This window comes from Leptosomus discolor, chromosome 25 (genome assembly GCF_034619465.1).
Source record: "Leptosomus discolor isolate bLepDis1 chromosome 25, bLepDis1.hap2, whole genome shotgun sequence".
Lineage (NCBI taxonomy): Eukaryota > Metazoa > Chordata > Aves > Leptosomiformes > Leptosomidae > Leptosomus > Leptosomus discolor.
The window spans coordinates 4485342-4512380 of NC_141415.1; the positions used below are offsets into that span (position 1 = coordinate 4485342).

Genomic DNA, 27039 nt, shown 5'->3' on the forward strand with positions numbered 1-27039 from the left:
ATGGGGCGCGGCTCGGCGGGACCGCGGCCCCTCCGCGCCCCCCTCTGCTGCCTCCTCGGCCTCCAGCTGGTGCTCGGCGCTGCGCACCCAGGTGGGACCGCGCCTCCCTCCTCCTCCTCCTCCTCCCGACCCCCCACCCCTTCCCCGCTTTCCCCCAGTTAATTATTATTGGGGGGGGGGGGGGGAAGACCGAGGAGCTAAAGCAGCGGGCGGAGGGATGGGGGAGCCCCCCCCCCCGATGGGCTCGGTGCCCCCAGCCCGGCTCCGCGGGGCGCTGCCCGGGGAAGGGGGAGGCGGGACCCCGGCGGCAGGGGGGGGGGAGGAGGAGGAGGGGGGCTTCGCCCCGGCTCTGTTCACATCGCTCCGGTTTATTTCCTCTCGGATTGTTTTATTTGCTTTTACCGCGGTTTGTTTTACTTCATCCTCCTTCGGTCGCGGTTCGTTCCGCCGCGTTTTGTTTTCGCCAGTTTCGCCGCGTCGTGTTTTCTCCCCCCCCCACCGCGTTCCGCCGCGTTTTCGCTCGCTTTTATTATTTTCAGTTTTAACTCCCCGCGCCGTGCGGCCACGCAGCGTCTGGCGAGGCCGGCGGAAACGCTTCCGCGGCCGCGGGGGGGGGCGCGCAGGGCGGCTCCGGGGGGGGCGGCAGCCGGCCCGCAACGTCCCGCAGCTCCGCTCCGGCCTTTTGTCTCCCCGCGGAGGGCAGTTGGCGGAGGGGGAGGTCGGGAAGCGGCCGAAGTGTTTTGTTTTTGAGGTTTCCTCCCTCTCCCATCCTGACCCCACTCCCCCCCCCCCCCGCCCCGCCACTTTCCCGGCGTCTTAATCCTATAGAAAAGTGCCTCGCGGGATCGGGGCCCGAGGGGGTATTTGCAGACTTCCTTTTTTTTTTTTTTTTTTCCCTTATAACTTCTCACAATAAAGTCAACGAGCTGTATTTTAAAAAAAAAAACAAAAAACAAAAAAAAACCAAAAACCTGAGGACACCATGTGCAAGATGCCTGAGGCTCCTCGGGACAGCCCCTGGAATTGCCATTTGAGACACTTTTTACCCCAGGACAGTCTGGCACAGAAGCGAGGAACTGCTTTTGTTGCTTCCTTGGATTAATTTGGCCCTATTGAGAACACTTTTAAAAAAAAAAAAAAGAGCAAAATTGGCTACTTTTGCCTGAATAACAACAACCGTAAACCCTTGGCCTATTTTATTAGAGTACGTTTAGCAAATCCAAAGCAGATTTGGAAACGGCAGCATGGGAGGGCACTGTTCCCCTCCTCCTCCCTTGCCCCCCACTTTCCCCTCTCCCCCCACAACCCAGCAGCCGCCTGGGGCTGAGCATCGCCAGGAACAGACCCGGGGTTGCCGTCGCTTTGTGGTGCGATGCCGTTGGGCAACGATCCCGTGCCAGGCGAGGGATCCAGCCCGGGCTTGGAGGCGCATGGCTGGGAGGAACTGCTTGTCTGAGAGATGGAGAAAGGAGGAGGCGATGGGGAAGGAGACCCCTGGACCCCGGGGCGTTCAGAAGAGCGGCTGCCAGAGTTTGCTGCTGGTTGGAGACATCTCAGCTCAACTCCCAACGTTCCGCAGCTGAATTCCCGTTAAACCTCTCCATAGTTTCCTTGAGGGCCGTGACTTCCCCCTTTTGCGGGTTTTAAGGGGGTTACTTGATTTCAGCAGGGCTTAGCTACCTCTAAGGACTGATTCTGGCTGTTCTGCCCTGAAAAATGTTGGTGGGATCCAGGTCTGGCAAGCCCGAGGACAGAGGCGTCTCTGTCCCGGCGGTTCGCAGCAGCACGGTGAGGCGGCAGCGCGGTGGCAGCCGACCCCGTGCCTCGGCAGGGCGAGGAACAAGGCGGCTTTCAGCTGCCTCCAGCCTGCGGTGCTGTGCTGCTCGTGCTGGGCGTCCCGCTGGCGAGGGGTGCAAGAACCCTCCATTCTTCCCCCCCCCACTCTTCCCCCCCCCCCCACACCCCATCCCCACTTTTCTGCTGCTCCCCCCTGGCTTGGACCCAGTGTGGGCGAAGGGGACATGGGATGGCGCTGGTGGAGGTGCCACATCCAAGGTCCCCCAGCAGCAGGGTGGGTTTGCAGCTCAGAAAGGATCCTCACTGTCGCTTCCTTGAGGGGTTCATGCCAAATCCTTGCCTCCATGACGGCCGGGAAGCCGGAGCAGGGCTTTTGACAAGAGATTTGTGGCTCCTTAGTGAGATATCGCCACTGGCTGCCCCAACTCCACAGCGTCGCTTGAGCACCCACGCGCCTGACTTGGGGAAACTGAGGCAGCAGCTCCCGTCCCACCGTGGCTGCAGGTGGGACGAGGTCTCTGTGTCGATGCAGGGCCATGGCGCTTTGGATCAGCTTCTCCACCCATCCGGCGCCCAGTGCGGGACCCGCGGGTGGGAGCTGCTCTGTTGGCTTGTGGCAAGGGGAGGGGGCAAAGGGGACCCAGGGAAGAATTTACAGCCTGTAAAACAAACAGAGCAGCCTTTGCACGAAGCTCCCCCGCCCCGTTTTCCTCTTTGCAATGGAAACAACTCGTTGAATGGAAAATGCAGCTCTGAGAAATTACGACTTGATCTTCTTCGGATTATTTGGGAGCAGGAAAGGGGAACGGAGGTGTCGGCTTTGCTGCTAAGAGCACAGCAGCTCTGTGCCTGGCAGGGCGCAGGGGACAGCTGGGGAACTCGCCACCCCGGCACGCTTGCAGCCTCAGCAGCTAGCTGGGCTGGATGGGGACGAGGCAGCAGGGAGAGGGATGGCTGCTTGCGCAAGAATTACAAGAATGAAAAGCAAAAGAGCTGTAGCCTTCGGGTGCAAAACTGTCCCCTTCCCCCAAAGCCACCCAGAGCGGTGTGGTGGCCCCAGGAGGTTTCCCTCATGAAGGTGCTGCCCCGGGACACCTTGCCGGCACACGAGAAGGCGTTTTCGGGTGGCAGGTCCCGGTGATGGTTAAAGCCACGTTGCAGCTTTCTCTCTTTGGCTTTATTTCTGGCTGGATTTTGCACCTTTCCCTGCGGGGCAGAGACATGCTCTTGCCTTCCCTCTTCCTTAAGTATTTTCCAGGGAAACTTTTTGCCCTGAAATCAAAGCAAATGGCTGCTGAGGGGTATAATTGCTGTCTGCTAGATCTTTTCCAGCTGATAAATCCATATCTGGCTCCGGTACCTCTGTGGGTGCTTGGAGAAGGGCAGTGAAGGGCTGTTGCCCACGTCGGCAGCTCTGCTGGAGATCCCGGCGCTGCTCACCGGTGCACCCTGCTCGGCTCCATCGAGTGCGGCCCGTTCTCGGGTGGGAGCAGCAGCCGCCTTTGCAGCCCGCCCCGATCCAGCCATTTCCTCGAAAAGTTGTTTAAGCGATTTGTAAAATTTTGTTCTTCACGTGCGGCCGAGGAGCAGGATTTTAATTAATTTGAACTGTGCTGAGACCGCGGAGCATCGACATTTTTCTCATTCTTAAGATTGCTCAGAGCCCAAAAGAGACCCACACAGATGCTCTTTTTCTTAAAGGACCCATCTTTAATTAATTAAGGATTAGAAAATGATTAGTGGATTGACTTGCAAATGCTTGGGACTTGCAAATTCTTTAGCCCCGGAGCGAAGGTTTGGTGGTTTGTGGGGGGCACGGGGTATTTTTCAAGTATGATGCTCCCTTCGTCCCCATCCTGGCGAGAGCTTAATCCTGCGCCGCGCCTCGTGCTGTCACAACAGGGGCATAAATGGGATTTTCCGAGGAAAACAGCAAGTTTGCAGGATGGTGCTGAGACTGGGAATGAGGAAATCAAGCCCTTTCCTCCGCCTGAATCAGGAGGCTTTGGCCTCTGCAGGGAACAGCCCCGTTTACCCCAGACTTGCTGTGGAGTGCTGAGCATGAGGCAAGCATGAGCACCCGGTGAAAAAACCTTCATGTTAAACATAATTTTAATTAAAAAAAAAAAAAAAAAAAAGCTGTAGGACACCAGGGGCTGATCCTTGCTGTGCAGATGTGCTTGGTCTTGTGAAAAGGGGATTCCCTGTCCTGAGCCACTGATGGCACCACTCGGGGTGTTAAGAAAAGGAACGGTGCTGAAGAAACAAGGGAGGAGAAATCTCTGGATCTTTTTTCTTTTCTTTTTTTTGGGGGGAGTTTCTTAGTAGTGTTGAAAAATTTGGTAGTTTTCAGCCAGCTGTGCTGGAACCACGTCTAGCGAGACACATGTTGGGGCTGTCCCGCACATCACATCACACTCCTGGACGTGGTCACGAATTTGCTGGCCGGGGAATCTGCAGTGCTGGTGGGTGATGCTTCAGGGTGAGCAAATTGGGGGCGGTCAGATGAGCCGGGGCCGGAGCAGTCCCCCTGGGACATGGCCGAGGCTGCCACTGCCAGGGTTTTGTGGCTGGGTGAGAAGACGTGTGTGGGACAGGACATTCGGGGGGAGCCTGGCCCCCGCGTCCTGGGAGGGGTCTTTTGCCACTCCCATTGTGCTGTCTGGGGGTCCATCACACTCCTCCATCCCGGCTGGAGCCCATTAGATGGATGGTGCTGCCTTCATCTCCCTGCGTTCCTGGGGAGTCAGCAAACTTGGGATTTTCATGTCTGGCCGGAGCCTGGAGAGCCTCTGGGGGACATTTGGGGAAAATGTACATCCTTCCACCTTTTGCTGGGTACCAGAGGGCGATGCTGGAGCTCCTGGCTCCCTTGTCCCCTGCCACGGCTGTGGGTGAGTCGCTTGAGCTGCCCACGGGCAAGCGTCCCCCACGGAATGTGTATGTTTGTCTGCATCCCGGGCAGGGTGCGGGGGGAATGGACTTTTTAATGTCTGCAGGGAGGCTGAAACACGGTATGTGGACTCCATCCAAAATCTTTACGAGGCAGCAGAGAGTAAGCAGGGTGGTAGGTAGCCTTCATGGTCCCGGCCAAGTAAGGAGCTTGTCTCGTACAGCTCCCACCGTATAAACAGCGGCTTCTTTCCACACCGCTGGGCGAGCCAAGAGGAGTTTCTCTGCTCCAAGTGCAGGTCCTGGTGCTTCACACCCCTGACCAGGCCATCAGGAGCTTCACTTTCTTCCCTCTAACAAGAAATCTGCTCCTTATTCCCTGAGGTTTATTTTTAAAAAAATGAAACGGAACAACCACCCCCCTCTTTTATTCTGGTGCTTGGCTCGGAGCGCCTGGAGCCACTTTCAGCCGAGTCTGCCCCCAGCTGAGCCCCGGGGATGTGCTGGGCCGGGGCGAGCCTGCGGGGTGTGGGGCTGTGTCGCTGTTTTGATGCAAACCTCTAATTTAGGAGCATCGGAGGTGGGGGGCTGGTGTCTGCCATCGGTTCTCGAGCAGACGGGAGCAGCGCCCGTGCCCCCTCCTGAGCCAGGAGCTCATGGCGAGCCCTGGGGCTGCCGATACCATCTGTGTTTCCTTCTTTTTTATTTTCTTTTAAACCGAAGATGCTCTTTAAGGGGTTGCATAGAGTTTAGCGATGCCCAAAAGCAGCTTGGGGGGGGAGGCAGGGCAGCGCTGCCCTCCCCACAGGCCCCAGCACCCCGTGGTCGGTGGCCGCTCCAGCTCTGCTGCCGGGAGCTCCCGTGGGTACCGCAGCCGCTTTTCTTATCGCCGCTTCCCCTTCCCAGCCCTCGGAGGGACACACAGGCTCCTTCCTCGGGCCAAAAATTGCGGCTCTTTATGGCCATGGCCGTGCTTTTGCTCTTCTCCTCGCAGTGACGTTGGGGGTGGCATCAACCACGCCTGGACTGGCTGCTGGGGGTGCGGGTGCAGGCGGCGGTAACGCCGGATTTTGCTGGGAACTTCTTTCTGGGGAGAATTTAAGATGGAGCCAGGGCTTTCCTGTGCCCCTGCAGCATCCATCACTGGCTGGGCACAGTGCTGGGGTGCAGCCCTGGGGTCCTGCACTTCCAAATGTCACTGGAGGGGGAATTTTTGGGCTGGGGCGATTCCCTCCCCTCCTGGAGGGCTGTGCAAGCTGAGCCCAGCGGAGGCTCTCTCTGTTGAGTGTTGGTATTTGATGGGCAACACTTTTTGGTTCTTTTTCTATTGTTTTTTATTCCAGGGGGTTTTGCTTCTCTGTTGGTGATCTTCTGCCCGAGCTTGGTGCATCCCTGACTTGTTTATTGTGAACGAGCTGCCGCTTTCCGCAGGTTTTCCTCCAAGGCTGCGGTGAGGGTTTTGGAGCCCTGGGACAGCAATAACAGGCTGAAAAGCCAGCGGTTTGGAGCAGGTGGCTTGGCGCCGCTGTGCCCTGTTTTACAGTGGGTTGAGAGAGCACACGAAACCAGGAGGTTCAGGCTGAAAGGAGGTTCCTTTGTGCACCATGTGAATGGTGGGTGGGTTTCTTGCTGCAGGATGATATGGGTAAAGCTTTTGCATGGGCTCCCAAATCCAAACAAAGGCGTTCATTAGCAGACTTGCTTTCCTTGCATGGGGGTCTGCAGCCCCTGAGGAGCTCTTGGGTCTTGGAGCCCTGGTGGAGCCCAGTTTGCTGCTGTGGCTGCGGCACCACGCTGGGCTGTGAGGGTTTGCTGCCTTTGCTGGGTGGTTTGGAGCAAGCCACATCTGTGGCCGTGTCTGCGGCGCAGAAACCTTCAACGAGGGGATCGTTCCCATTGCTCTGTGTGTTCTCAGCCTCCTGCACCAGCAGGTTTCGAGCTGAGTTTTTTGGGACACCCCAAATAAAGGGTGATCCTGAGTGAGAGCTGCAGATGGGGAGCACCTTTGCCAGGGCGGCTGGAGGATGGGGCTGACCCCGGAGCTGCTGGAAGGGCTCTGCCAGCAAGTGGGTGCCATGAGGAACCTTGCAGAGGAGCCAAGGGGGTGACAGGGGATGTGGGTGCAGAGCTGGAGCAGCACTGCCATGCTGGGGCCAGCGTTTGCCTTTGGCTACGATCGGATGAAATTGGAGCCAGAGCCTTGGAGCTGCTCCGGCCTGGGATAATTGGGACCGGGGTCCAGCCGTAGCATCCATCCTCTCTTAAATTTGCGCCCTGCATTTGTTGCTGGTGATGGGCGGGTGACAAACGCAACGGAACAGGGGTGCTCTGGATGCCCTGGTGTGGGTGGTCAGGCTGAGACACTCCCGGGGCAGGGGGGTGCTGAGGACACTCATCCGCGCCGTGCCGCAGCGCTTTCTATGTCTGTCCCCACTGACGGCCACCTCTGTCCCCTGGAGCCTCCCCATCCCCGTTGCCTCTCTCATCCGGTGCTGCCCACGTTCCACAAAATTGTAGGGTGTGAAGCTTTCCTTATTTGCTGTGGGGTGGTAAAATGGCTGTGGGAAGGGTTGAGCCGAGTTCCCTTCAGTTCAGACTTCCTGCTGGCTAAAACCTTGCCTTTTTTAATTAAAAAAAAAAAAGAGAACCTGGAGCCAGGCACAGGGTGTAAAAACTCCCTTGAGGGCTGCCCAAAAGGATCGCAGCTTCTCCATCTCTGAAGTGTTCAGCCACCGGTGCCGAGGCTGATTTTTCCCACTGTGCCAGAGCACGAGCATCCCGGTATTTCCTCCATGGGAGAGGAGAGTGTTTCTGCAGGCAGAGCCGATGTCTTGTTTGTGGCCCCCAGCTCCCCACTGTCCCCACCGTCATGCTCTCTTGTAGCACTGACTGGTTTCCATGCTATACCAGTAAGCTGGAGGCAGCATCCAGGTGTCTGCGTGGCTGGGACAAGACAGCGCCCTTGCTGAAAGCGTGGGTTTTCGCTTTGCTTTCACAGTTCCTCCGCAGTGGAGGAGGAGGAGGAGGAGGAGCAGGACGTGATGGAGCAGAGCTGCTCTGAGCTGGCCCTGCTCAAAAGATGTAGGATGCTGGAGGGAGAAGCACGGGGTGCACAGCGTGCCTATGGCAGCGCTCAAGTGCAGCCCTGGTTTAATTCAGGGGATTCCAGGCAGAGCATCCAGCAGTTGCATTTTCCAGTGCCCTTCATCCCACGCTGGAGGGCAGCTCCTCTTTGGGAAGGATCTGCCGTTGTTTGCCATGGTGGGGTTTCCGTAGACAGAGGGCCGTTGGGAAGCTCTGCCAGTGGGCTTTCGGGTCTGCAGGTGGGTACAAAAACCCGAGGAGCACCTCTGAAAGTCACCCACAACTGTGCCGTGGCTGCAGAGGGCAGTGCAGGAGAGGGGGCCCTGGAAGGGTCAGGGACATTCCCAGTCCCACTGGGATGCTCCTCTGGAGCTGCCTCCTGTGAGGGTTGGATTTGCTCTGCAGGATACCAGGCTGGAAAAAGGGATTCATTGATACAAACTCCACATCCATCCCGTTCATCGGCAGCTGGGTGGGAGCAGGGAGAGTTCACTCGGGCGCTTGGTTTCGGCACTGGGCATCGTTGGTGGAGCCGGAGGCAGCCACAGCCAGGCTGGTGCTCTGCCGCCCAGTGCCTACGGCCACGTTTCGGAGGTTTCTCCACAAGCAGTGGCTGGGAGATGGGCAGGACCGTGCAAAAAAAGGCTGGCGCGCTGCTGGGGAGGTATTTGCTCTGTAGGCATCAAAGCCTGTTGGGCTCAGCTGTGCCGGGGGGCTGGGGTCGGGGAGGCTGAAAGCTCCTTTCAGTGCATCAGGGGCTGGACCAAGTGCCGCTGCCGACGTCGTGGACACCAACGGGGGTCAAGTCAGCACCAAATTTCCTATAAATAAGTGAAAGAAAAGTGTATTTTGGCTGAAGCACAGCACACGTGCCTGTGCTGGTGTGTGTGGATCTCATGCTGGTTTCTCCCCGCCTGGCTCCAGCCTTGCTGGGAGCGGCTCCCCCACCATCGGTGCACAGCGGTTTTTGCAAGGGGAGAAGATGGAAGCACTGGGGAGGTGCAAGGGCTGAGACTGTGCTAAAGCTTTCCTGTTCCTCCATGGCTCAGTGAGGACTGGGGGGGACGCGTTGGTTGCCCTCTTCTGCCTGCTTCGAGCAAAGAGGCCATGGGCTGGGCTGCCTGCAGTGTGCGGGGGCAGACCAAACCCCTTAGCCTATAATTTCCTACCTCATTTTTAGACCAAAATGATATTTTGTGCTTTTCCGGCCCTGGGTCTGCCCCCTCCAGTCCGGGCAGCTTCCTCTGAGCACCGTGCTGCTGCGTGGCTGCCATCGAGCGTTGCCCTTGCACGGTGCCGATGCGGCGCTGAGCACCCTGACACCCACTCCTCGGGCTGGCTCCAGGGTTCTTCCAACGTGCTATTAATTTTTTCTTGCAAAGCCAGATTAGCAGATAAGTGGAGAAGGGTGTCCCATTGCTGACCACTGCTGCTAACGGCCGTGGCAGCGCTCATGGTAAAGCAGCTTTTTCGGTTCCCAGTACCAAAGCGCTGGTGCTTGGCTCCTTGCAAAGCACTGTGGCATCAGCCTGTGACCCAGGGAGGCCTCATCCTGCCCTAGCCCTGGTACTTGGATCGAGCGGGTTGTAGCATTGATGCTGCATCACCCCAGAAGTGCTTAGAGACCTCCCCGTGCCCCTGGTGCTGGGGGTGGGTTGCACCACCCCTCGTGTGTGGGAAGGGAAGAGCAATGGGCTGGGTGATGCTGTGGATGATGCTGAGATGGGGGTTTGGTGGGGCGATGAGCTGGTCTCCTGATGTCCAGGTCAGGATCAAGCCAGCTCCAGTTGGGGAAACACCAGCACTGGTTTAAGGGACCTGAGCTTCAGGCAGCGAAAATCAGCCCCATCTGAATTTTTGCTTAATATTTTCACTTGCTGTGGCTTGAAAATACTTTGTGAGAAATTAAACATTTCTTCTTCCGATCGCTGCCTTTTTCTGTTGCACGTACACAGGATCTGCTTCCTGAATCACCACGCAAACAGGCTTCTCTTTTGTTTGTTTGAGGTCATCACTGATGTCATCTTGGCTGGGGAACGGGCCTTTTACATCATTTCTTTTCTGGAGCTGGGTCAATGCTGAAGCTCTGAAATGAAATGGGGGTGTCCTCCTTCCTCCATTTCTTGTTTCCGTTCAGAGACAAGTCAGGAAAGTTCGCTGAGTCGAGATGTTTGTTGCTCGAATGTGCTGGAGCCGCCTGTAACAACATAGCTGGGGCAGGGCGAGGTTGCGGGGGAATAGGAAATGAAAACCTTTTCAGCCCCAAAAAATTCATACAATGGCAAAAACCCAAAGCAAACCAAAGCTAAATATAGCGGGGCCCGTGAGTTTGGGCTTCGAGTTTGACTTCTGCTGAATGCTTGTGGTGGAAAAGAAATGGGTAGCTTTTAAAACAACAAAAAAAAAACCCCAACAAAAGTCATCTTGTTGATGTGCTGCTTTGGGCAGCTTTTTGCTGGGGTGTTGGGGCAAGAAGCATCTGCGCGGAGCCCCGGGGGTGGCTTTTTAGCTTAGAAACATGCACTTGAAGAAATAAGGTATCTTTTAAAAATGACACGTCAGCTGGAGCAACGTGTTCCAGCGTAATGTCCTGGGTTTAGTGGTTTATGCAGGTTTTGAGTTGGATTCACATGCTGGGGTGGCCCTTGGTGGTGCTGGGGGTCAGGGAATTGCCGTGGGGATGTCGTCGGGCCGTCGCAGCGGGCAGGACCGTGGGACGTGCATGGGGCCAGGGTTGAGATCAGCCGTTTCCCCTCTCTGCAGCTGCACTAGGGCTTTATCTGCTGGCAGCGATTCCCCTCGCTCTGCTCCCGCCTCCCAGCGCCTGGGCTGGGGTTTCAGAGGGTTCCGACGCGACGTTTTACACTGGCCGGGGCTGGGGCTGTGCCCGCAGGAGCCGCGGCTGGTGCAGGCGTTTCTCTCACGCGCTGGGAGACCTTCCCCCGAAGTTCTGGTTTGCGCCGCCGTTTTTTTAGCAGCTCCCCAAATACACATAAAAATGACAGCTGCCTCTGAACTCTCTGTTTCCCTCCTCTGATTTTCTCCGTCCGGAGCAGATGGCCGGTGCCGAAGCTGTTGGCGTGGCCTCCTCTGGCACCAGCGTGGGGCTCGTTGAGATGCTTTGGGGTGCCCCAGCTGGGTGCTGCTGGTGGGACCTCAATTTTAAATGGCTCTGAGGATGCGGTTAGAGCGGGCGAGCTCTTTGCACCGACTCTGATCCCCGAAAGCCGCTTGCTGGTGCTTTGTGGGGTTACCACGAGGCTTCAGCCGGCTCTGGGTGCAAACACCCATCCACATCACCCTGCCTGGAGCCCGTCACCCCAAGGACAGGCAGCGGGACAAGCCCGGGGGTAATTTCTGTGGGGAAGCCGTGGTCCCCAGTGTGCTGGGTGCTGCGCGCAGGGATGCACCCCAAAACTTCACGTGCATAGAAAGGGAGCCAGGATGCTCTGGCAAGGCTGGGGGTAGTGCATGGTATGTTGCAAATCCTCAGCAATGCTTTAACCATTTCCCCCTGTTTTTTACCCAGACTCCAAAGTCTTCCTCATCTACAACACGGGCGCGCAGGGCTGCCTGGAGACGAAGGACTCGCTGGTGAGACTCGCCAAGGGCTGCAACGCCAGCGCCCCGGCCCAGCAGTGGAAATGGGTCTCGCGCAATCGCCTCTTCAACGTGGGGGCCATGCAGTGCCTGGGGGTGTCGTGGCACGGGGCCAACGCCACGGCGGGGCTGCACCCCTTGGCCACCTACGAGTGCGACCGCGAGTCCGTCAACATGCGCTGGAGCTGCCGCGGCCTCGGGGAGCAGCTCTCGCAGCATCTCGGCGCCCGCCCGGGCAATTCCTCCGTGGACAGGGGGGACCAGGCGCGTGGCTCGCAGTGGAGGACGTATGGCACCGAGGAGGATCTGTGCTCCGTGCCGTACTCTGGTAATGCCTCGTTGGGCATTAGTATTATCCCGTAACCCAAACCAGTCCCGAAACGTAAGCTGAGGCCGAGGTGCTGCAGCAGTTGGGTCCTGCCTCTGGAGCTCAGTCCCAGTTTGCTGGTGCTGCAAAACCAGGCAGGATCGGGGTGATGGGGAGCGGGCAGCCTCTGGGCACCCCACTAGCTCCCGCACTGGGCCAACCTGTGGAGCTCCCCACAGACGCTGCCTTCAGCAAGGGCTCCTCTGTTTCTCCAGAGATTTACACCATCCAGGGCAACTCGCACGGGAAGCCGTGCACCATCCCCTTCAAGTACGACAACCAGTGGTTTCACGAGTGCACCAGCACGGGGCGGGAGGACGGCCATCTCTGGTGTGCCACCACCCAGGACTACGGCAAGGACGAGCGATGGGGCTTCTGCCCCATAAAGAGTAAGTCGGGGGGATGTGTCCCATGGGGAAAAGGAGAAACCCCCTGTCTGTCCTTCCCAGGGGCTTTCCTGCCTCTTCCTTTTCCTCCTGCCTTGTCCCTCCTCCCATGAGCAGCCTGCGGTGCCAGAGCAGCCCTGCTGGCTTCTCTCTCTCTGGCTTTTCTGCATTATTGGGGTCTTCTGGAGCTGTGGACGAGGCTGTATTGGGTGCTCACTCTGCTTGTCTTCGCAGGCAATGACTGTGAGACCTTTTGGGACAAGGACCACCTCACCAACAGCTGCTACCAGTTCAACTTCCAGTCGACGCTGTCGTGGCGGGAAGCCTGGAATAGCTGTGAGCAGCAAGGGGCCAACCTGCTGAGCATCACTGAGATCCACGAGCAGACCTACATCAACGGTGAGATGATGGCAGCCTGGCTGGACCCCTGCCCTCCTCGCCCGGGATAGAGCTGGTGACACCGTGGCTGTTACTAGTGCCACGTTGCTCTGCCTGTCCCAAGTGATTGGCTTGGGGCTGGGGCTTGAGCTGGGGCTGGGGGGACTGATTCTGCCCCTCTGGCTGCATCGGTCCCAGGGCTGTTGACGGGCTACAGCTCCACGCTCTGGATTGGGCTCAATGACCTGGACATCAACGGAGGCTGGCAGTGGTCGGACAACTCGCCGCTCAAGTACCTCAACTGGGAGAGTGGTGAGATGGGGGGGGACATGGCGGTGATGGGCAGGCCAGGGAACAGCCTGTGGGCCACCAGAGATGGCCCCATGGCAGGGAAGGTGGCCCAGACTGCTGTGGGGTGCCCCATGTTGCCTGGGGATGGAGAGTTTCGTGGGGCTGTGGAGCAGCCTGGGACGTCCGTGGAGCTGGAGGCCGGACACGGTGCTGGAAGGGGGGTTGTCCCTCTGCAAGCCCTCAGCCGGCCTGCAGATAACCTGGGTGGAGCTTCCCTGTTTGGAGGGTCATTGCATCCCAGCTCGGTGCTGGAGGGCAGCTGAGGAGTGGTTCCCAACTGTGGACACCCATCTCTAACCCTGGGGTGCTCAGGGGACAGAAGGACTCCAAGGGCTGCTCTGGTCATGGCCGGTCCCATCACTCAGAGGCACTCGTGGGGACAGTGATACCCCAGGAGGAGGTCTGGGGACAGACAGGAGCTGTTCAGGTCTGGTACCATGACTCCCTGACTGCCATCAACATTTCTAGGTGAAATAGTGGTGCTCCAGGTTCTCACGCGTTGAGGCACAATAAATAATCCTGGGCAGGCAGGGTCACATCTTCATCGTGCAAAGTAACAAAATAAATAGGTCTTTGCTGGTGTGGGAGCAGGCAGAGCTGCTCCCTGCTGGCGCCTGCCCTAGTGCTGTGCTCTGCCTGCCTGGGCAGCATTGGTGGCTCTGCCCCAGCTCCTCAGCAGCATGTCCCCCTCGCCCCACTTTCCAGACCAGCCCGACAACCCCAGTGAGGAGAACTGCGGGGTGATCCGCACCGAGTCGTCCGGGGGGTGGCAGAACCGCGACTGTGGCATCGCCCTCCCCTATGTCTGCAAGAAGAAGCCCAACGCCACCGCTGACCCCTTCCTGACGGGTGAGTGGGGGGATTGGGAGCACCAGGAATTGCAGCCCCATATCCCGGCCAGCTGTACTCCCAGCCCGGCATGGCCACGGGATGCTGCCCATGTGCCAGAGCTTGCTGGTGCCCTGGATGTACAGAGCTGTGGCTGAGCTCCCCAGGGTTGTCTGGATTTGGAAAAAGACCTCCCCGAGGAGTAACCCCCAAGCTGCGCTCGGTGCAGTTACAGGTTGGGTGGCAGGGGAGGAATTGAGAGCAGCAGGAGGTCCCCCGTGGTCCGCAGGGGATGGGCTACTCTCTGCTCTGCCATCACTCCGCTGCAAACAAAAGGGATTTTGTTTTGTCCCCGGAGCTCTAAAGCCGCGGTTGCCCACACCTTGCCATTGTGTGCTACACTTTGGTTGTAGCTTTCTCGCTGTTGCTTTGGCTTGGTCTCCTGAGCACCCTGTGGGACTGTGGTCCCCTCGCTGTGGTCTCCTCCCTGCCAAGGAGGGAGTTGGAGAGCAGGACAGGAGCCCTCAGGCTGCCTTGTGTCCTGCCAGACTCGTGGTCAGAGGTGAAGGTGGACTGCGAGCCCAGCTGGCAGCCCTTCCAGTCCAACTGCTACCGCCTGGTGGGAGAGAAGAAGAGCTGGCAGGAGGCGAAGAAGACCTGCCTGCGGAGCGGGGGGGACCTGGTCAGCATCCACACCCTCTCTGAGCTGGAGTTCGTCACCAAGCAGATCAAGCAAGGTAAGGGGGAACCTGCTGTGTCAGCAGCATCCTTCCCGCCCAATTTTGGGGTCCACATAAAGGTCAGTTCTGTGTGGTGGGCGCTGCAAAGTTGAAATAATTTGTGGCTGTGAAGGGAGTGGAGACCCCCGGCTGGGAGGTGGTGTGTTGCTTGGAGGAGCCCGTGCCCCGGGCACATCCTTCATCCAGCAAATATACAAGCTGTTCCTGGGAGCCTGCAGTGCTGAGGAGGAAAACACGCAGCTGCAGCTGGGAATGGCACTGGATCCAGTTGGTTAATGTAGAAGAAGATGGGAAAAAAAGTCCTGCTGGGCTTGCTGGAGGTGGCAGCACCTCTTACTCCTAAATCTGCCCAGGGCAGGAGTGTCCCCCGCAGCAGGTGAAGTGAAGGGGGGACGCCTGCATGCGGCATCCCAGGTTTCTCTTCTCAGTTCTGGCTTCACCCAGGTGTAATTGGGTTGAAGTTTCCCATGTTGGGATGTGTCAGAGCTGGGATGGTACTTGGGAAGTTTCAGCCCGAGCAGTCACACATACAGGGGAGCACCCGTGTCACCCTCCTCCAGACCCCGCTTGTGCCACCCCTCATTCGGGTCACCCTTGGCTTGGGTTTTGGTGTTTCCAAATTACGCGCTCCCATGAGCCCACAGCCCGGCCCTGCTCTGCAGAGGAAGAGCCTGGCAGCGAAACCCACTGCAGGGACATCGGGGGACCCAGACTTCAGTGGGGACCGGGGAAGGGCTGGGGTCTGAAGGGAGCTAATGCTGAGGGAGGCAGGAGCCATGGCAGGGTGGAGTTTCTGCAGTGTTTCAGCCAGGCAGAGCAGATTTCACCCGCCCGACCCTCCTGTCTCGGCAGACGTGGAAGAGCTCTGGATTGGCCTAAATGACCTCAAGCTGCAGATGAACTTCGAGTGGTCGGATGGGACACCTGTGAGGTTCACGTACTGGCACCCCTTCGAGCCCAACAACTTCCGTGACAGCCTGGAAGACTGCGTGACCATCTGGGGACCGGTGAGAGCCTGGGGCCGGGGGTTCATCCTGCACCTCTGCTGAGATCACTGCAGCATCCTCATGGCTGGGGAAGGGATACCTCAGGGAGCATTTTGGTCTGGGGTTGAACCTGGCTCATCCCGGCTGTTGGGGTGGGAGGGATCCAGCAGAGCATCCTTGGGGATTTGATGTAGGGAAGGAAAATCTGTGGACCCAAGGTGGGGATGCGTGGGCTGGGAAATTCGCCAGGCTGTCGGATAGGCTCAGTCCTGCTCTTCTTCCCGCTGTGCAGGAAGGGAGGTGGAATGACAGCCCGTGCAACCAGACCCTGCCGTCCATCTGCAAAAAGCCTGGCCGGGTGAGCCAGGAGAAGGAGGAGGATGACCATGGGTGCCGAAAGGTGAGGGGCACCTGGGGCAGGAGGTGGCTCTGCCTGCTCCACGGCTCTGCCTGCTGCTCAGGGCTTCAGGGTCCCGCAGAGCTCTCCCCAAAACCATTTCAGGGAGCCCCAATGAGCAGCGCCAGGAGCTGCAGGTCTGTGCCTGGGGGCTGCCGGCACCACAGAGCATCCCAGGGCTCCTGACTTCTGTGGTTGCATGAGGCTGCGGGAAGAAATTGGGACAAAACACGTCTCCATCGTCCAAGATCCTCCCTCTTGGGCTGGCTTGGTTGCCAGCAGGGACGTTCTTATTTTTTTTCCCACTTGCCTCATTGTGTGCCAAAACCCAGCAGCAAAGCTGCTCCGTGTGGGAGCACAGCAGGACAGAGGGAGCTGCTGGCTCCGTGATGGCAGGCTGTGTTCTCGGGGCAGGGTACGGGCATTTCAGGGAGACGGCCACCAAACCAATGGGTTCTCACCCAGACTGTGCTCTGACTCAGTTTCCCCAGTTGTTGAATGGGGGCTGAGGCCACCCCGTTCCCACGCTTGCTGGGAAGTTGCTTTTGTGCCTCTTCGTGAAGTCTCTGAGCGGCGAGCCTGGCATCGCCACCGCTCTTGAACGTCTCCCAGCATTTCAAAGCAAGCCAGCGGGCGCTCACGCTCGGACTAGCAAGCAGCTCCTCTGGGCCAGCTCCCAGAGGTGCTGCCGGGCTCCTCCCAGGTCTTTACCCCGTCACAGCAGAGACAAACGCCAGCAGCCGCTTGGCTCTGCGAGAGCGCGGTGGTGTGCACGGCAGCTGGGCGAGCTGCCACACCGAACCAGACTCGGGGGGCTGCCAGCTGGAGCCGGAGGAGCCCCGGTGTTGGTGGGTGCTGGGGACGAAGTGCTCAGTGGGGCATGCACCAGCAGCAGTCCTGAGGACAAGTAGGATGTCCCCATGCAGATTTAACTCCCTCCTGCCTCTCCAGCCACAGTCTTACCCTGGCCCTGGGTGCCCAGCAGAGATGCACCTGCTGGGAAACAAACTGGGAGCGATAAAAGAACTGAGGAAAGACCTTTTCCTGCCATTCCTCCCCCTCCTCATCCTCAACAGGGCCATTTGCCACCCAGATGCTGAGGGAGAGGAGGCAGCATCTTGCTTGGAGGATCAGCCCCAGTCCTCTCCAGCCACCATGGTGTTTTTTCTTGGTGGCTTTGCTCCTTTTTCTGCCCCTTTATAAACCCCCTTTGTTTTTGGAACAGCCTTAAAGGAAGCAATGGGGGATGGAGGTCTGGGCGATGGGAAAAGCAGAACCAGAGAGGGATGCGGGGGCATGCTGGGATCAGGAGCTGGAGGCAGCAGTTGTGGTTGACAGTCCGATCCTGGCCCCTTTTTGGATCACGGGGGCTTGCTGCAGTGCTCAGTGCATGGGAGAGCACCCATGTGGTTTTAGTGATGCTGAGGCCCAGGGCTGGTTGGGGACCGCTCTGGGGCCATCTGCACCCCTCTGGGGACATCAGGGACCTGCACTGTCCCATGCTGGGCCCCTTTCTTGGCTGCTCAGGGGCATCTGTGCTGTTCTCTGAGGGGTCCAGACCTGGGTTTGCTAACTTTGGGGAAAGGCTGCAGCAGCAGAAACTTGGGGGAAAAGAATGGGATTTGGAGGCATTTTCCTCTTGGTTTACCAAAACTGCTCTCCCGCTTCCTTCCCCACCACGCTGATGATGCTGCAGATGGCACATGTCCCCCACTGTCCTTCCAATTCCCCAGGGCACCCAGGGGTAAAACCCATGGTGATGCTTAGTACCGTGCCAGGAGGGTCCCTGAGCCTGAGGCCACTTGCCTCCCCAGCTGAACCCCTTCACCCTTCCCACCCTGGCTTGCTCTTCCATCATGTGCGTGTCCCCTCTCACAGATGAGCCCCCATGTCCCTCCCCACACCGCCACTGCCAGCCCCGGGGCTGCCCCGCTCCCTGCTCTGGCAGAAAACAGGCGCTATTGTGTCTCCAGCCCCCGGAGAGGCTCCAACATCAACAAGGCGGGGGATTAAAGCAGGCTGCGGTGGGACTCGCTCTGGATTCAGCCCCGCGGCGTATAGAGGAGGATTGTGTTCCCCTCCCCGCGCCCCGGCCGGGGCTGGACGTTGGCAGAGAGAGCCATTTCCCCAGCTTTGAAGCTGCCTGGGTGTTTATTTTCCTTGCAGCCATGTCCTCTGGGGCCGGGGGCTTGTTAGAGCTCAAAGCTGAGTGGGGTCAAGCCGGGGCAGTCAGGGGCAGGGGACCTCCCAGGAGAAGGCGGAGGTGGTGGCAGGGGACGTGGGACATTGCTCTCCTCCGCGGGGTTTGCTCCTGTCCTCCTGGGGAGGGCTGGGGTAAGCGGTGGCAGACGTCCCCTGTCACCCATCCCCAGGGCTGGAAGTGGCACAGCCCCTCCTGCTTCTGGCTGGGCGAGGACCGCGTCCCCTACAGTGACGCCCGCAAGACGTGCTCCGACTACGGCTCCACGCTGGTCACCATCACCAACAGGTCAGTGCCACGCCGGTGGTGGTGGGTTTGCCCCAAAACGAGCCCCCCAAGGCAGGGTGTGACCTGAGGGCTGGGCTTTTCACGCAAGGGCTGCTTGGCAGCTCAGCTCACAGCATCGCCCGCTCTCGCCGCCCCTCCAGGTTCGAGCAGGCGTATGTCAGCAGCCTCATCTACGGCTGGGACGGGGAGTATTTTTGGACAGCGCTGCAGGACATCAATGAGACGGGTGCTTTCCGCTGGCTGAGCGGCGATGAGGTGATGTACACCCACTGGAACCGCGACCAGCCCGGTAAGGGGGTGGCCGTGGGTGGGATGGGGATGCCCTTTCCATGCAGGGTGGGTGCTGCCTCTGGCGCCCAGCGTGGTCCGACCCTCAGGCTGGCGTTCTCCCCGCTCCTGTGAGCGCTCCAGGTTACAACAAGGGCGGCTGCGTGGCCCTGGCCACCGGCAGCTCCATGGGGCTGTGGGAGGTGAAGAGCTGCAGCACCTTCAAGGCCAAATACATCTGCCGGCAGAACCTGGGCACCCCGGTCAACCCCGAGCTGCCCGGTCCCTACCCCACGCCCAGCCTCACCGCCGCCTGCCCCCTGGGATGGAGCTCCGACACCAAGCTCCGTCACTGCTACAAGGTAAGGGGTGCTGGGGGGGCTTGCTCTGGCCATTGTGGGGATGCATGTGCCTCTGCAGTGGTGCAGGGCAGTGAAGAAGCACGTTCTGGAGCTTACAAAGGGCAGGTCATGCCCCACAAAGCTGGTTTGGGCTGAGTGGTGACAGCGTGCCCTGGGATGCTGCTGCCTGTAGGATGGAGACGATGCTCTGCTCTTTTCCCAGTGCTGAGCCCCCTCTGGTGCCGGTTCCTCCTTCCCCAGGTGTTCACCTTTGAAAAACTGCAAGAGAAGAAGACGTGGATCGCGGCGCAGGAGTTCTGCCGGGAGCTGGGGGCCCAGCTGCTCAGCCTGGCCAGCTATGAGGAGGAACACTTCGTCGCCAACACCCTCAACAAGATTTTTGGGTGAGAGGCTGGCTGCACCGGCGCATGTCCCGCTGCCTGAGTGTGCTTGGCACGAGCCCACACCCCTCGCTGTCCGCTGGCCCATGTGGACGGGGTGTGGACGTGGCGCTCTGAGCACGAACTTGTGTGTAGAAGGTGCATCAGTTGGTGTGGCTACAGCAAAGGGGGGTGCAGAAGAAGTGCAGGAAATTCAGTGTGATTTGGGGATGGAGGCTGGATTTAAAACTCCTTCAGCCCTGATCCAGTGTGCCTGTTATCTGAGCTCCTGCCTTTGGGTCTTGTAGGGACAGCAAGCTTTGAAAGCAAGCAAAAAAAGGCCAGATTGTAAATATATATTTGTATATAAATACAAAAACCTCCGGTTTGGAGGGAGTTTTTGTTCTCACCCATCCCCGTGGCTCCTGGCAGGGAGTCGGAGCCAGAGCTTCACGAGCAGCACTGGTTCTGGATGGGCCTGAACCGGCGGGACCCCGCGGGGGACAGGAGCTGGAGATGGAGCGACGGGTTAGGGGTGAGTCCGGGGGGCTTTCAGCAAGGGACTCCAGTTGGCATTTGGGGTGCAGGGGGGGCAATTCCGGTGCTGGTGGAAATGCCCAACACCGCCCGTCTCTCTCGACCCCCAGTTTTTCTACCACAACTTTGACCGCAGTAACTACGATGACGACGACATCCGGACCTGCGCGGTGCTGGACCTGGCCTCCCTGCAGTGGATGCCGATGCAGTGCGAGGCCCAGCTGGACTGGATCTGCAAACTGCCCAAAGGTACCTGGCGAAGAGGCCCTCAAACCCTCCAGCTTTGAATAACCTGGCAGAAGGTGGGCTTGTGGGGTGGTGGAGTGGGTACAGGGGAAGCTTCTGTCACCTCCCTTCTGAACGCTGCACTTTTATGGGAGGATGAGTCCTAATTCAGGGGCTGGGAGAGGTGTTATCCATCTTGGGGGATTTGGGAAGGCATCTCGCCCTTGGAGCCCATGGGCGGTTTGCGAGCAAGCATCAGCAGGAGCACCCCATCCCCGCAGCCCACTGACAGCCTCTCCTGGCCCTTTCGCCAGGTGCCGACGTGAAGGAGCCGGAGATCACGACCCAAGGTGCGTTGGCCATGGCCGTGTGTTCCTCCGGCGTACATCATCCTCCTCGGGCGTTTGCCACCCTGTCGCATGCGGGAGCGAGGCGCGGTCCCTGCGGTGCATCCATGCAGCGTTATCCGGAGGAGGACGGATCCTGTGGGGGGGTCATAGGAGGGAGGGGAGCGCAGGCATCCTGCTGCTCCGTGCTGCACAACATGGGCACGGATCAGGCCCCGCAGCTGGGGCAAAAGCAAAGCAGAGCCCAACCTGCGGGGGACCGAGGGACAGGGTAGCGGGCACTGGTGGCCGTGGCAGGGGGTGGCACAGCCACGGCGTGACACCGGTCCCTGCCTGCAGGCAGCAAAGAGTGGGTGAAGTACCAGGAGGCCGAGTACAAGTTCTTCGAGCACCACTCGACGTGGGTGCAGGCGCAGCGCATCTGCAGCTGGTTCCAGGCGGAGCTGGCGTCGGTGCACGGCGAGGCCGAGCTGCGCTTCCTCGGCCAGAACCTGAAGAAGGTACCGGGGGACGGGGACCTCCGCGGGTGCCAATGGGCTCCGCTGCCTCCCCGGGCTGCCCCCTCCCCAGCTTCTTTCATCCTTTGCTGGAGGGATGTTATTTGGGGACAGCTGGGCTCTGCTGGGGTCACGATGGGTCTTGTGCGGTGGTGGCAGGTCCCCATGTCTGGGTGTGGGTTTGGGGCTCAGCGAGGTGATGCTTTTTGCCGCGGGGCAAACCGCAGGGGGGCTGCCTGGTCCCCCCCTGCCTGGGGTGGCCGCAGTTGTCCCCAGGGACACCCAGTCCCTGCACAGCACTGACATGTCCTTCCCGGGCGTGCAGTTCTCCAGGGGCCAGGAGCAGCACTGGTGGATCGGGCTGCACACCTACGAGAACGACGGAAGGTTCAAGTAAGTCGGGACCGGGCCACCGCGTCCCCGCATGTCCCCATGCCGCCGTCCCCAGCTCTCAGAGCACTGTGGCTCAGCGCCTGCATCTCGGGGAGGGTCTCATCTTGGGGTGCTGGGATAGAGGTTCCTCACCCAAGAGAGAGCAGTGGTGGGGCGTGCTCCCAGTTAGGGCGTGCAACTGGTCCCATTTGGCAAGTCACTGCTCGGCCTCGTGCTCCCGCCGGTGCCTTTCCCAGGTGGTCTGATGGGTCCGTCCTCAACTTCGTCTCCTGGGCACCAGGCAAGCCCCGGCCCATCAACAAGGACAAGAAGTGCGTGTACATGACAGCCAGCAGAGGTGAGGGGCAGGATCCAGCCGTGCTGGTGCTCTGGAGGGGCTGGGGCCGCAGGCTGAGCGGAGACCACCCGCCCCAGTACAGCAGGGGGGGTCATGCCCGGCCTGTCCCTCCCCGCAGAGGACTGGGGGGACCAGAAGTGCATGACGGCGCTGCCCTACATCTGCAAGCGGAGCAACGGGACGGCCGTGAAGCCTTCGCTGCCGCCGCTGCCCGCTCCCGTGAGCGGGGGCTGTCCCCACGGCTGGTTTCCCTTCCTGAGCAAGGTACAGCAGGACGGGGAGGGGACGGCCACCTCCTGGTGTGGTCTTCCTCCAGCCCCGCCGAGGTGGAGAGGTGGTGGCTGAGAAATGCCAGGACGTGGAGAAGGACGCGTGCACGTATTTTGGGGGAAATGTTGGGGAGTGCGTGCACAGGGATGCTGGGAGAGGTGTGCTGCGGAGTGTGGGTGCAGGACGGGGTGGTGAGGGTGCGTGCCGATGGATGCTGGGAGAGGTGCACCGTGGGGTGGGAGTGCAGAAGGGGTTGGGGGCCCAGTAGGCATGAGGGTGCAAAGGGGAGAAGGTCTGTTGGGGCAGAATGACTCTGCAGGGGGTGGTTGAGTGGGGAAGGTGCAGGGGTTGGGGGCCGGGGGCAGCTGCACCCCCTGGACTGTCCCGTGTCCCTGCTTGTGCAGTGTTTCAGCTTCAATGGCCACGACAAAGCCGAGATAGTGAAGTGGCCAGAGGCGAAGCAGGCGTGCGAGAGCCAGGGCGCCGTCCTGGCCACCATCGCCAGCCCTCTGGAGCAGGGTAGGTCCCTCCCGCCCCCACCGGCCGCGCTGTCTGGGGACCTGCCAGGGGTGATCCTCAGTGCCTCACCAACCACTTGCAGCTTTCATCACGTCCATGCTGCCCAACATCTCCTTCGATCTCTGGATTGGCCTCCACGATGCCCAGAGGGAGTTCCAGTGGGTGGAGGGCGAGCCGCTGCGGCACGTGAGCTGGGCGCCCGGCGAGCCCTCGGGCTGTGGTGCCTCCAGCCCCCGTGACAAGCCAGTGAGTGGGACACCCCCCCCCCATAGCATCCCCCATCCCCTGGGAAGGTCTCAGCCCTGTGTCCCACCAGGAGGATGGAAGGTTTTGGCGTGGCCGGGGTGGGTGGCTCTTCAAGGGCAGAGCAGGATCTGGTCCTGCAGGGTGGGGGTCCCTGGCACGGGGGTGTCTGTGGGGGTGGGATGAGAGTGCGAAGGGCAGCGCTGACCTTGTGGCTTGGCTGTGCAGACCAACTGTGTGGTGGTGTGGCACGGCTCGCCCCCCCACTTCACGGGACGCTGGGACGACCGGAGCTGCCTGGAGGAGAAGCACGGCTACATCTGCCAGCGGAGCATAGGTAGGAGGGGGACAAGGGGGACAGCCCCAGCTTCTGCTCTCTGGGGACCTGCCACCACCACCCCAGTGCCCCATGCTGTGGTGGGGCTGCAGCTGGGGAGCTCGGGGCGATTTGCTCAGCTTGGGGGGAGCAGGGGGTGCTGGAGGAGCACGGGGAGACAATCTTGACTCGGGGGGGTGGGTCCCAGGTCCCGACCATTTGTGGGGCAGCCCCAAACCTGCGTGTGCCAGCCTGGCTCTGCGTGTCCCATAGGGATGCGCATCCTGGTGGGCAGCTCCAAGGTGGGGATGGCTCCAGGGTGTCACTGCTTGTCCCCCCTGGGGACATGGCCTCTCCACCCTCCCTGCTTGCACTGGGATGTCCCCAGGTGCCCATGCCCCACGCACAGCGCTGCCAGGGACACCCCAGCTTGTTGAGGGGAGGGGGATGGAGGGGGGTGGACGAGGGGGTGACCTCCTCCAGGATGCAGGATTCTCCTCCGTGCCCTCTGACCGTGTCTCTTTGCTCCCCCAGACCCGTCCCTGAGCCCCGCGCGGACGCCGTACCCCCCCTCGCCCACCGGCACCCTCTTTTACCACAACAGCACTTACCGCATCCTGCAGAAACCCCTCCGGTGGCACGAGGCGCTGTTGCTCTGCGAGACACTCAACGCCACCCTGGCCACCATCCCCGACCCCTACAGCCAGGCTTTCCTCACCCAGGCCGTCAGCAGCCTGCGGGCTCCGCTCTGGATCGGGTTGGCCAACGACGAGGTGAGGGAAGGGGGCAGGCACCTGGGGCAGGGGTTCCCAAGGGGGTCACGGCAGCCCCCCAGCTTCTCCTCCCCTTGTTTCTGCAGGGAGGCCGGAGCTACTCGTGGCTGACGGAGGAGAACCTCTTCTACGCCAACTGGCAGGACGGGGAGCCCCAGCAGGTCACCGGCTGCTCCTACATGGACGCGGACGGGAGCTGGCGCACGGCCGGCTGTGACACCAAGCTGCAGGGGGGCATCTGCCAGCTCCGAGCAGGTGCTGGCTGGGGGGATGCGAGGGCTTGGCACAGGGTGGACCGGGTGGGGAGCGACCAAGGGTTGGCGATGGCATCCCACCGGGGAACTTCTGGAGCTCTGTGTGTGTTCTTGCGGGGCTGTGGGACCCCGACACCCTGTGCCCTGACCCCCACCCCCAACGCACCGTGTGCTGCCCAGGTGCCCCCCGCACGCACAAGTGGAGCTACAGTGGCAGCTGTCCCAAATCGCTGGAGGACTCATCCTGGATCCCCTTCCGGGACCACTGCTACACCTTCCACATGGAGATCACCCTGGGGCAGAAGGATGCCATGAGGAGGTGCCAGAAAGGTAGGGGGGGGCTGTGGTGGCAGAGGGGGGTGATGCACCCTTGGAAGTGGAAGAGGGTGGCGTCCCGAGGATATCTGTGGGTGCAGCAGAGCACCCTTGAATGGGGACCCTGTCCCTGCGTCCATGTCCAGCCTTGGTCAGCCATCTCCTCCTTGCTGTTAAGTGTTGGGGTTCCCCAAGTACCACATAGTTCATGGGTGGTTCCTCAGCTTTGTCCTCTCTGGCACTGCTGCTCCCGAGCTCCATCCTCTGAGGTCTGGGCTCTTCCTGACACTCTTTCCTCCACAGTTGGCGGCACGGTGTTGTCCATTCAGGACGAGATGGAGAATGTCTTTGTGTGGGAGCATCTGCAGGCGTATGAGGGCCCATCCAAGGGTGCCTGGCTGGGCATGACCTTCAACCCTAAAGGTACAAAGGAAGGAGTGAGGTTTTAGTTATTCCCACCACGAATTCCCACCAGGTCTACAGTGAGCAGAGGAAGCTCTTGGTGGTGGCACCAGTGCGGGGGCCTCATGCCATGGTATGACCAGGAGCCCCGGTGCCTCAGGCCGTGCTGGATGTGCCATGTGTGTCCTTCTCTGGCTTGGTGGGATGGGAATGGTGGCTTTGAAGCCCAGAGCCTTCTCCAAGGCACCGGAGCCTGCAGGTTCAGGAAGGTGCCCTGCAGCCCCTGGTCCTCCCCTTTGCCACATCACACCTTCCCGTCACACCTCCCTGTGCTTTTTCTGAACTGGGCCAAAGATGGGGTCTCCCCTTCAGCCTTCCCAGACCTAATTCTTCCATTTCCCAGGTGGCACCCTGGTCTGGCATGACAACACCGCTGTGAACTACTCCAACTGGGGACAGCACGACACGGGGCCCAGCATGCTCAGCCAGAACAGCTGCTACTGGATCCAGAGCAGCAACGGCGTGTGGCGCCTGGGCTCCTGCACCAACGTCACCATGGGGGTCATCTGTAAGATCCCCCGAGGTAAGAGCCCCTCCTGCTGCCTGCGGCGCCTGGGCTGATGTGGGGTGAGCTGGGGGTCCAGGCAGGGGGCTGCAGGGCAGAGCTCTGTCCCGCTGGCAGCACCAGCCATGTGTTTTGGGCAATCCCAGTGTAGGGGAGTTGTAGGGGCCAGTACTGGGGTCTGCAGGTCCCCACTGGGCTCAGGGGTGGGCTGTGCATGTCTCAGCGGCTGGGGCAGGATGAGGCTGGTGGCGCAGTGGTGGAGCAGAACCAGAGGACCCCTGCAGCCGTGCATCGCCCAGTATGTGTGCAGTGCAGCGCTGGGAGCAGGGGAGGATGTGGGACTGGTGGCGCCGGCGCTGGGAAGAGGGGAGGGTGGCGTGGCCACGCACTCATCTGTCTGTGTTGCCGTTGCAGTGGAGGAGAGCAGCTTTTCCAGGGCAGGTGAGTGGCAGCGTCGGCCTGGGCACGGTACTGGGACCAGCAACCAGTTCTGGGGGGCTGTGCTGCAGCCCAGCTCGTATTAATAACCAAAGAAACGGTGTTTGTGGGTGGAAAATCCCATTTCCAGGTGGCTTTGGCCCTGGATTGGGACTCCCCAGCAGCAAGAGCCATCCCTCCGTGGAGGAGTGTGTCTCGCCAGCCCCTTGCCGGGCTCTCCTGCCCTTGCCCGTGCTGCCTGGCCAGGCTCGGGGATGGACACCACATCTGTTGGTGGGATCCCAGAGATCCATCCCAGGCAGCTGCCAGATGTTCACGCACATCAGGAGTTACCCAGACAGGCTGCCCGAGAGCCCTGGGAGCTCTGCCACTGGCAGAGTGTCCCCAAAACACCAAAGCAGGCTCCAGTCCTGTCCTTCTCTGACCCATCCTGCCTGAGAGCCCCCATCCAGCTGGACACCCACCAGCCGAAGCCCCTCTTGCAGGGGGGAGGCCGTGGGAGATGGCAGGCAGCCCTTCACCGGCCTTTTCTTCTCGCTGCAGCTCTGCCGGAGAACACGACGGCCATCGCGGTGGTGGTGCTGTCAACGCTGGCCCTGTGCGCTGTGGTGGGTGTCGCCGTCTACCTGTACAAGCGTCGGCGGAGCGCGGAGCGAGGCGCCTTCGAGAGCGCCCGCTACAGCCGCACCACCTCCAACCCCAGCGAATCCGCCGAGAAGAACATCCTGGTGTCGGACATGGAGATGAACGAGCAGCAAGACTAACGGCAGGGGGGATGCTGGGGACGGGGACCTGGGGAGGGGGGAGGATGGAGAGCAACACACACGCTATCCCCACGGCGCACGGGGCAGGGGCGGCAGCGGGACCGTTGCAGCAGGGCAGGGAGAGGGGCTGGGGTCGGGGTTGGGGTCTGGCCAGGCGGGTGAGCGGAGGGAGCTGGGGTCCCTCCTGCCCCACCAGTCGCTGCCGCCACCTCTGGGCTTGTCTCCAGCTGCCAGGAACTTGGCTGCAGCAGCCGTGGAGGCAGCTTCAGGGCTACAAAGTTTTCGAGGAAAGTTGACCCCTCCAGTTCAAGAGCTTTCCGGCAGCATGACCAGGCTCCGAGACACCTTCCCCTTGGGAGAAGGCAAGCACGGGTGTTCAGGGACCTGTGGCGGGCTCATTCCCCCCAGGAACCGAGCTGGTGTCCGACAAGACATCCTCCTGGGCAAGAGATCTCTAAAGCCGATCTACCTCCCCTCCGTGTGCAGCGGCGAGGGCCCTGCCAGCCCCCCGTCCCCACCACTGCACCACTCCTCTTCCCCCTCCTCGGCTTCGTCTCCCACC

General features: G+C 60.4%; 1 protein-coding gene across 1 annotated transcript; it reads left to right on the forward strand.

Annotated features, from left to right (window-relative positions):
• Nucleotides 1-26477, forward strand: MRC2 (mannose receptor C-type 2). The gene is made up of 30 exons (XM_086478128.1): nt 1-91; nt 11303-11701; nt 11956-12129; nt 12361-12525; nt 12703-12816; nt 13561-13704; nt 14232-14420; nt 15276-15430; nt 15702-15809; nt 18179-18294; nt 18435-18583; nt 18706-18923; nt 19164-19306; nt 19715-19817; nt 19930-20068; nt 20359-20394; nt 20731-20891; nt 21214-21281; nt 21518-21618; nt 21737-21882; nt 22293-22407; nt 22490-22653; nt 22879-22987; nt 23501-23739; nt 23826-23994; nt 24174-24323; nt 24612-24731; nt 25114-25293; nt 25690-25716; nt 26257-26477. Exons 1-30 carry the CDS (start codon nt 1-3, stop codon nt 26475-26477), a joined length of 4413 nt encoding a protein of 1470 aa, XP_086334254.1.
• Nucleotides 26478-27039: the final 562 nt, after the last annotated feature.

Coding starts and splice junctions, on each gene's coding strand:
- MRC2 (XM_086478128.1), top strand. CDS start 1: ATGGGGCGCGGCTCGGCGGGACCGCGGCCCCTCCGCGCCCCCCTCTGC. Junction 92..11,302: donor GCTCGGCGCTGCGCACCCAG/GTGGGACCGCGC, acceptor TTTTTTACCCAG/ACTCCAAAGTCTTCCTCATC. Junction 21,619..21,736: donor GTACATGACAGCCAGCAGAG/GTGAGGGGCAGG, acceptor CCCTCCCCGCAG/AGGACTGGGGGGACCAGAAG.